Genomic DNA, 10,647 nt, shown 5'->3' on the forward strand with positions numbered 1-10,647 from the left:
AGTCACATGGATGAATCAATAAAAACCAGCGAAGACTCCAGGTTTTCGCGAAAGGGAAGCGCATGTCCTGCTCTACCGGTAGCACAATTTGCATAAAAATACAAGCCTTTGTTGCCTGACGTCACAGTGCAGTTCTCATGCCATTCGACTGCGTCCTGTAACAAAAATAGCCAAGTGATCGATGGACCAGAAAATCTGGTCACGACAGCGCATTTATTTTGTTAAAACCCCCCCAAAACATGCTAATTTTTAACCACGTCCGCTGTGCACATGCGCCAAGACTCTGCTGTCTACAAGCAAAGAATAAATCGTTTAACAGGACTTTGGAAGATTCCCATTGATTTCGTGTAAAATCTTAAGTAATCTTTTCAACTAAGAGAATATGTCAATATTTTACCATTAACACAAAATCCACATCTAGTGTGGGTTTTTTCTATTTTTGCTATGATCTGGCAGGAATGCATTACCAGCTCTTCAAGTCGATACAATTTTCTCGACAGAATATATTCGAAATGTACTATGCTTTGAATTTAGGAACTGTGTATCATTTATATATTGGGTGTGAGGTGGGTGTTTTATATTCCAACGTTGTATATTAAACGCTTCCGGGCTTCATTTTGTTTCTAGTGACTTTTTAGGGTAAACAAAACACTCAGCTAAAATGGTTTTTCAATCCCTGAAACTTGAAATGACCCATGCAAGTTCGCGTCATAGCCATGCACTTACTCGCCTCTGCCGGTGTGTAATCGTTCGCTGCTTGGTTGGTTTGTTTGTTGTTTAACACCGCACAGAGGAATATATTTCTGCTATATGACGGCGGTCTGTAAATAATCGACCAGACAAACCAGTAATTTACATCATGAACATCAATCCACACAATTGGGATCGATAACATGCATCAACCAAGTCAGCGAGCCTGACCACCCGATCCCGTTTGTCGCCTTTTACGGCAAGCATGGATTGCTGAAGACCTATTCCACTAGGAACTTCATGGGTCCCAGGCAGATAGCATCCATGTGAGACCAATACTGTCACTTTCATTCTTACGACTCTCACTTAGGTTTGTAAAGGAATATGTATCATACCTTAAAGATAATTTCTACCAAACAGTGTTGACAGTGTCCGTGTGTTTTGTGTGAGTGAGTGAGCGAGTGAGTTGGGTTTAACGCCGCTTTTAACAGTATTCCAGTCAGCTTAATGTGGGAGGAAAGCCCGAAGTTATGCAGGTCTCAGACGTTTACCATTTCGGTGAAACCACGGCACGGGTATGGTGCTGAGAAACATAGAAACATAATCGGGGCGAACCGGGATTCGAACCCACAATCATATGTTTCTGGCGTGCCCAAGGGACGCAACTCTGCCCCCGTGTTTTGTGTGTGTCTGTGTTTGTTGTCTAACGCCGCGCTCAGGAATATTCCAGCTATATGACTGCGGTCTGTATATAATCGTGCCTAGACCAGACAACTCAGGGATTGACATCATGAGCATCGATCTACGCAATTGGGATACAATCATATGCATCAAGCAGGTCAGCAGCCTGACCTCCCTACCCCGTTTGTCGCCTCTTACGACAGGCATTGCTTATTATCAATTGTAACCCGAATCTTCATGCCTCCTTTAGGGATGGGTACCTGAGAACACATTCTAGTAGGGCTGTATTTCATATAAAATCTTTCCTTCGAATTGGATGGTGAAGACGTTAATTTTCCACATTTTCGAATTTTTTACTCTGGGTACAATCTGCTGATTTTGTGTTCAAATCCGAGTATGACTATCAGTCTCTCGGGTCCACATGGGATTTCACTCTATAATAAGTATTACAATACATGATGTGATAAAATTTTAATACTTCTAAAAGTAGCGTTAAGCCCCAACTTACTCACTCTAAATATATGTAAATGAAGATACGTTGTAGATGATGTGGGATTATTTTCAAGTTTTAAGTAATTGTGGACATGGTGTTCTTATTTTATTGTAGATCTCTCACAACGCTCCTTCTTCTTTGACTACATACCGACCCGAAATATATGTCCGAAGTTTCACTGTTTAAAACTCTTTGATTCAGCTCAAGGCAACGCAAGCGAACATTTACTTCCCTTTACCGAATGCATTCGAATAAACATCGGCTCTTTTCAGCTCAATCCTACTTATGCGAGATAGGCAAGTGACCTAAGGTGTCTTCCGATTGATTTCGCAGCGGGCTACATGAGAGGTCTACATGGAAAATAATTGCCCGTTCCTTGATTGTCTGGCTGCTTACTTACTTACTTACTTACTTACTTACTTACTTACTTACTTACTTACTTACTTACTTACTTACTTTCATGAAAACAGTCATCGAAACACTCCAAACGTAAGGTCCAAAACACATGATTGTTTCTTTCATGTTTAGCCACAATCAAACATACTTGAAGGTGTTTACTTTCTTTTGCTGAGCAGTGTACCCCACATCGAATAATGATTACCAATTTTTCTATAAATATTTCTATAAAATCACAAATGCTTGAGTATATTTGTTCTTGAATCAATCAACACTTCGGTTGCTGGGAATATTATCTAACGACGGTGGGGTGTTTACTTCACAAATGCTAAGTCTACACATGGTATCTGTGTTAGGTTAAAGTTGCCATGGCCGATCGTACTAGGCACGACTGTAACATGTGTATTCAGAGGAAACAGTTTTTAATGTAAGGCTTTTAGCAGCGAGATCACATACTGCAACCACGTGTCTTGGGATCTCAATCAAATACAGTAAACTACGGTTATAACGAACTCAAAGGGACTACTTATTTTAGTTCGTTATAACCGTAGTTCGTTATAAGTACATACAGCATCACTACAGCAAGTAGTCGGGACCAAAAAGTAAGTTCGTTATATCCGTCAGTTCGTTATAAGCGTGTTCGTTATAACCGTAGTTTACTGTACCACAAAGTGGTTGAGTGAGTCACGCAGCATGGACTATAAGGTATGGCCATTACAGATTATCCTGTTCAGTATTACGACATGCAGTTTGGATATTTGTAGTGAGACGAACGTTGTTGGAGGTGTACGATATGCGTTGTGGGGAAAAGTACAACTATTTTCGTTGTGGGGTTAAGTACATTATGCGTTGTGAGATAAGTACTACGACATACGTTGCGGGGATAAGTACTACGATATACGTTATGGGATAAATACTACGATATACATTGTGGGATAAGTACTACGACATACGTTGTTGAATAAGTACTGCGACATAAGCTGCGGGGATAAATACTACGATATTCATGTGGATAAGTACTATGATATGTGTTGTGGGATAAGTACTACGACATACATTGTTGGAGGTGTACTACGATGTACGGTGTGGGATAAGTACTTGTAAGTGCTTGTGCTTGTCGTAAAAGGCGACTATGCTTGTCGTAGAAGGCGACTAACGGGATCGGGTGATCAGGCTCGCTGATTTGGTTGATGTATGTCATCGATCCCAATTGCGTGGATCGATGTTCATGATATCAATCACTGGATTGTCCAGACTCGATTATTTACAGACCGCCGTCATATAGTTGGAATATTGCTGAGTGCGGCGTTAACAACAAACAAACATAAGAATTTGGCATCACCTTGGACTTTCACAACAAGCAGATGCAGAGTTGCGTACCTTTGAAGTGTCATGATCCTAAGATCGTTCAAATCCCCTATACATCCTCATTATTTGCACCTGTAATTTTGAATAACGTTTATGAAATGGCTTAAGTTTAGGAAACTGAAACTGTATGGGAAACTGTCTGAGAATATTACTTGAATTTAAAAGTATCAATTCTCTTGTCTGCAAATTTCAAATTTAGAAACATTCTTTTTTTCGAATTAGTTAAGTTTTCTGATTTGGCCACACGATTTATAGCAATATCAAAACAACATACTCTCTAGTCGATACTGTAGGCTCTCAGTTTGGGGACCCATCCATCATCAATAGTTGCTAGAGTTACTGAACTTTTTCAACGTCACAGTTGAGTCTGGTTCTTACTTTGTGCAATCCCGATGGTTCCTGAAGGAGAGGCAAGACATCTTCCAAATCAATAGTATAATTTGTGAAGTCTTTTATGTTTTCATTCCGACCATATGTCATTGTTCATGACTGTCGAGTACAATTATTCGTTCGGAACATCCTTAAAGGTCAATTTCAATTAATGCTACTTAGATGGTAGACACAATCGGAAAACTGTCCTTTGATGCCCAATGGGGTCGATAACTTGTGCTGTGTCTCTCCAACTTATATCAATCAACACAGGGTACACTTATTGCCATAGATGACGTGCCAAGTTTGACAAGCCTTCAAAACATCTTAAGCAGTGTATATTCAGTCTAAAGAACGGCTCCGCTATCAATATATTTAACAAAATAAATAATCGATGCACTCAACTCTTAGTTTAACTAAAAGCCCAAGCCGGTTGTCGTTGCAGAAAGCTGTTCGTGAGGAAAGACGTGTTTTAACAATCATGATCAGAAGAGAAATTCCACTGCTTTTATTGATAACTTGTGGTGGGTTTCATCTTGTTAGAAGTTCTGTTTGTGGTAAATGCCAGGTAGAGCCCTTCCCTTCATTCCAGAACAAGAGAGTAAGTGGTGGTGTTCTGTGGACGAAAACACTGACCAGTCGTGCCGAATGTGCGGCGCTCTGCAACAGCTTCATGGTCATCAGGTCCTTCGGCTACAAGGACAGCAGTGGAGAATGCGTGGCATACACCGTACCTCTCACCCCACCACCACCAGCAACACCACCACCAGCAACAACAACAACACCACCACTACTACCACCACCACTACCACCACCACCACCACCAGAAACACCACCACCACTACCACCACCACTACCACCACCAGAAACACTACCACCACCAGCAGCAACAACACCACCAGCAACAACACCACCAGCAACTACCTATGTCAGTGAATCAGGATTCAACATGTATTCCACCTGTGCACAAGGTAACGGGAACCCAGACAAATGTTACTGAGACTTACTCATCATGGTCAGCTTGATTACAGTTAACAAAGACCCAATTACACCGTACCAGCATATGATATGCATATTGTATTCCTATAAGTAAATAGGACAAACTACGTAATCTTGTACACATGTTGGTTGGTTTGTTGTTTAACGCCGCGCTCAGCAGTATTCCAGCTATATGACGGCGGTCTGTAAATAATCGAGTCTGGACCAGGTAATCCAGTGATTGACATCATGAGCATCGATCCACGCAATTGGGATCGATGACATGCATCAACCAAGTCAGCGAGCCTGACCACCCGATCCCGTTAGTCGCCTTTTACGACAAGGGGATCGGGTGGTCAGGCTTGTACACTTGTAAGTAGTAAGGACAAACTGTTGTATTTTTCATACATGTAATTTCTTAGATAATGACGTTTTACTATAGAGTTACTGTTATCAATTTTATAGCATGTTTAGTTGTGTTTTGAAACTCCTGTTGCAGAACGCTGTATTATATCAAATTTCATTGCATGTTCACAACAAGCACTAAAACCTACGTATAGTACTTTCTGAAACTTAGATAAAGATGATTCGTTTTTCGAAAACTAAATTTCGAATTACATGTTCATTCGTTCATTATCGAATGACAACAACACTGTAGTGGGGGCACGGCTGGTCCAGTCGTCTGATTCGCTGTGCAGAGTTGCGTCCCTGGGGCACGCCAGGAACCTATGATTGTAGGTTCGAATCCCGATACGCCCCGGTTATATTTCTAGATTTGTCAGCACCATACCCGTGCTCGTGGGTTTCACCGAAGTGGTAAACGTCTGAGACCTGCATCACCTCGGGCTTTCCACCCACATTAAGCTAACACGCCGTGATATAACTGGAATACTGTTAAATGCGGCGCTAAACCAAACTCACTCACTCACTCACTCACTCACTACTGTTGTAGTGGGAGTTACCCACTCTGGTTTTCAGGCGACGGATTTACAAAACTTTGGGAAAGAACGTTTTGACTGTGCCCCTCTCCTAGCTGATCTACTTCTTTTACATACGAATAAGTTTTGGTACTACGTATATAAATCATAGAAAGGCCACATGCTATAAGGTTCCACCTCATTTTATGATATATTATAGATGACCTATTTCTCTTTCTTTCGTCAATGCAGCGATAAATGAGTATCTTCACTTAAATTATCCACAAGCGTTAGAAATCAGATATGGATCTGTGCACAGAGATGAAAAGGATGATTGCAACCTCTGCACCGAGTTCTATGACAAAAGGGATGATTTCGATTTTGCAACCGTAAATATACCCTTCAGGTCGAGCTTTTGGCGTTTTCATTTCTCCATTGCTTACATGTAGGTACTTAAGACCGTGTACATTTCATTTAAATTTCATGAACAGACACATTTTAGTTTCAGCTTTTCTTTCAATGAAGGTCATGTTGGATTTTGCACTGTGACATATCGGCGATTCCTTGATTCACATCGGGAACATCGAGAACCTATTTATTAAACCTAGCCACATAATTAAATGTTAGGAGATAAACCTCTTCTGTTATAAATGCGTTGACGGGAGGTTTCAAATTTAACATTAATCGGTGTTTAATCAACGATGAACCACCTCCCAATTTAAGAACTGAATAGGTTTATTTCCATTCTACCATGATTAACATACGTTTTTTGTAAAAACACGGATTTGTTTTGGGTACGTTGTCAGTGCAGTGATTATCTGCAGAAGTGGTTATCACTCATTTACCACTTCAAATTTAACAAATTAACCATTCAAATTAGATCATCCTTCAGTGTCATGGTAGAATTTTGCTTTACCCAAGCTCGCGTTTATTTTTGTCACACAGATAACGATTCTGTCTTTCAGTGTTGAACTTACCACTGAAACGTCATTGGTTGGGCATTCACCAATTCAATCAGAGGCAGTCATATCTACAATTAACAAATACACACTGCTGCATTTAACAAGTGCATTTTTATCGCTTAACGGGACTCTGTGTTTGAACAGGTCCATTATACACCCAGGCTTGCCATAGGAGCGAACTAATGTGGATCGTTCCAGCATTGCGCACCGAAGGCGAGGAAAATGTATAATCTTAATACTAATAAACATGTTTATGGCTTATCTTTTATGCTTGAATCGAGTGCCACTCGTTTAGTCACCAACTGTTCCCTCAACATGTCAATATGTCATTACGACGCTTGGAGTGTTATGTATTCCATACTGCAAATAAATATATCCATTTAAAGATTCAAAGATATTGATTAAAGACTATGTATCTATTGCGCGCCACCTCTGCAATTCAATTAAGAACAACCACTATTTATATTCTTCAGCCAACCATTTCGGTTCCTGTGTCAACTCTACGGACTGCTCTGATGAAAAGACTACTTGTAATGATGGGCTGTGTGTGTGTAACATCACGTACGTGTCCTCCCAAGGCAACTGTGTTCAAGGTAGGTCGAGGCTCTGCAATATCTCTGAAACATCAAACCCGACGTTGCTTTAGCTTACATATTGTATCGATCATCATAGTAGCATCTAAGGTTTATATACCCGATTTTGTGTAATACACTATGTTATGTTTAACACATGACATACATACCAATTGTTTGGCACAGTTTGCATATCAAGTCTTTGAAGGGCATTTAGAAGTAATACACATAGGGAAGAGAATTTATGGATGTCAACTTCTTTATTATGAGGAAGACAACGTTTCGTAGTATATACTTACTCCTTCATCAGATGAACGGGAAGAGAATTAATGGATGTCAACTTCTTTATAATGAGGAAGACAACGTTTCGGAGTATATACTTACTCCTTCATTAGGTGAACGGGAAGAGAATTTGGGGATGTCAACTTCCTTAGAATGAGGAACACAACGTTTCAGAGTATATGCTTACGCCTTTATTAGGTGAACAAGAAGAAAAGTTATGGATGTCAACTTCTTTATAATGAGGAACACAACGTTTCAGAGTATATGCTTTAGCCTTTATTAGGTGAACAAGAAGAGAATTAATGGATGTCAACTCCTTATGGATGTCATGATGTCAATCACTGGATTGTCTGGTCCAGACTCGATGATTTACAGACTGCCGTCATATAGCTGAGTGTGGCGTTGAATGACAAACAAACAAACATTAATAAAGGTTTATAAACAAACAAAAACAACACCTGGCTATTTCGATGTACCATTTATACCATTGATAATCGAGACTAGTGGAAAGTAGGTTTGGTATTGATAAAGGAATTAGTGATTCATCACTTCCGACTATGAAAGGTTTTATCTCCTTATAAATTATTAATAACACCGCTAAGATTTCCAAGTTGACAAAATGTATGAGGTGTGGCGGGTGGACAGCCACAGAGGATAGTCTTCGGTCATGACTAAAGAAAATGCAACATTCAGCACGAACAGCATGTTCAGCGAAAATAGTGTTGTTGGTGTTATTGTTGTTGTTGTTATAAATTATATTTTTCTGGAATATTTTTTTTAATTAATCCCTTATAAGAAAGAAATATACTGAACCAAATTAAAAACTTCACAATCCTAAAATTTTAACATTTTGCCCAGTTATCATTGTGTGCCCTTATTGTGTATTTAAACGTTTTGTTTTCAGATAACACCCGTTTTTGTGCAGGTGAATCGATCAAAATCATATGCACAGCACTATAGTGGCAAAAGTGGTTTTTCACGTGCAACTGGTCACGTGGCCATAATACCGCACTTGTTTTCAGCCATACGTGTTTCAGCACGAACAGCATGTTCAGCGAAAATAGTGTTGTTGATGTTGTTATTGTTATTGTTGTTATAAATTATATTTTTCTGGAACATTTTTTTTAATTAATCCCTTATAAGAAAGAAATATATATATAACTGTTGGTTTCGTCGAAGTCCAAAGAGTAGGTATTGACATTCGTTGAAGTATTAGTTAACACAATTGGCAAGAATAAATAATAAGCATTCGTTTTTGCCGAAGAATCAAGTTACCAAGTAACATAAACAGCTTTACCTAATGACTAATCGCTCTCTGCTGTGTCAGTGTGACTCACATAACACTTTTATTCACAGGTTGTTCTACATATGGTTCGGGAGTCACTACATTCAAAAACAGGAACCTTAATGGATACAACACCAAGATTGTACACAACATCACAACGATAGACGCATGTATAGATTTATGCTTGACCGAGAGAGATTTCCTGTGTCTGACAGCGGATTTCGGGCTTTCATTAAGCAGGTGCATCCTCTGCAGCTGGGCTTGGAATGATGTCCCATCAGAGCACCAAATAGTCTCTACCACATTCGATCAAATCATCCGTAATTGTGCTTAAAATATGAAAAAAAGGTCCTCTGGCTACCAGGTTCCAACTCTCTTGGTTTCGATTGCTTAAGAAATGTTCAACGTTTATATATGACCATATGTTTGTTTAGTAGTTGAAAATTCACTGGGCTGAGACGTAAACAATGCAGCAACACGCTCTGTAAGATTATTAAGTGAGTGAGTGAGTGAGTGAGTGAGTGAGTGAGTGAGTGAGTGGGTGAGTGGAATTTAACGTCACATCGGTAATAATTCAGCCATATTGTGACGGAACAGTTACAATAATTATATTTTGATTTAATTAAAAAGCTGTCAACGATGGACAGTAAGATAACTAGATTATCACAGTTTCGATGTTAAACCTAGTTGAGAACAGTTAAAGGAATACATTTTCATTCAACAATACAATATAAAAATGGGCTATAGAACACCAGCAACCAAAGGTAGGCCACCTTACTGGGGATCGTGGGGACTTACATTACTTTTGCTACCTGCACGGCTCCCCAGCAGGATTTGCACCAACCCTTCAGCTGCTGGTGATGGGATGCAATTAAGCCAACACTTAAAATAAACAAATATACTACGTTTAAAACCGATGTAAGAATAATTGTACTTTGAATGATGTGGTCGCACATATCCTCTCAGGGGGACAATAATTTTACGCTACTTCAACCCCCTTTGAGGATATAGCCACTAACAAACTAAGTTACATATTATACATTACCAATATAAAATATAGCTATTTACACAATTCAAAATTTATCAATAAGTTCAATTTCTTTTAAAAGCCAATAATTAAATGAGAATTTATTCTATTAAAAAGATCCGTCATTGATGATGATTTGAAATATTTATCCCTTGTGATGAAAAAATCAACAAAGTCAAGCAGGACATGCTTGACGGTGATTCTTTCATCACCAGGGATACAGAATGGAGGATCCTCACCTTTTAAAATATATTCATGAGAATACCTGTTATGATCAATACGACATCGTCGTATAATGACCTCTTCGAATCTGGACTGACAACCCAAGTAGGTGTAGCCAATAGTTGGTTTAAGTTCATGTAATTTATTTATACCTACTTGAGTGTCCCACTTCTTTTGCATCAGATCATGGATGTAAGATCTTATCACGGGTTTATAATCAGTATATGGGATCAGAAGTGGTGTCACAGATTTGTTGAGTGCTGCTTTGGCTGCAGCATCAGCAATTGTGTTACCAGTTATTCCAACATGGCTGGGTAACCAACAAAAGACGATGTCGTACTGGCCAGTAGCAAGATCGTTATGAAGTTCTATGATGTCACGTATAAGTGGATCTTGACAGGAAAT

General features: G+C 39.3%; 1 protein-coding gene across 1 annotated transcript; it reads left to right on the forward strand.

Annotated features, from left to right (window-relative positions):
- The first annotated feature begins 4,461 nt into the window (after nt 1-4,461).
- Nucleotides 4,462-9,535, forward strand: LOC139467098 (uncharacterized). Its single transcript, XM_071248816.1, has 3 exons — nt 4,462-4,968; nt 7,328-7,447; nt 9,065-9,535. Exons 1-3 carry the CDS (start codon nt 4,479-4,481, stop codon nt 9,325-9,327), a joined length of 873 nt encoding a protein of 290 aa, XP_071104917.1. The 5' UTR covers nt 4,462-4,478; the 3' UTR covers nt 9,328-9,535.
- Nucleotides 9,536-10,647: the final 1,112 nt, after the last annotated feature.

Source organism: Haliotis cracherodii, unplaced genomic scaffold, assembly GCF_022045235.1.
Source record: "Haliotis cracherodii isolate W230 unplaced genomic scaffold, xgHalCrac1.p SCAF_19, whole genome shotgun sequence".
NCBI lineage: Eukaryota > Metazoa > Mollusca > Gastropoda > Lepetellida > Haliotidae > Haliotis > Haliotis cracherodii.

What these genes read in the sequence shown, in the direction of transcription:
- LOC139467098 (XM_071248816.1), top strand. Translation starts at nt 4,479, where the DNA reads ATGATCAGAAGAGAAATTCCACTGCTTTTATTGATAACTTGTGGTGGG. An exon ending in GTATTCCACCTGTGCACAAG is followed by an intron (nt 4,969 to 7,327) that starts GTAACGGGAACC and finishes TATATTCTTCAG; the next exon opens with CCAACCATTTCGGTTCCTGT. An exon ending in CCAAGGCAACTGTGTTCAAG is followed by an intron (nt 7,448 to 9,064) that starts GTAGGTCGAGGC and finishes TTTTATTCACAG; the next exon opens with GTTGTTCTACATATGGTTCG.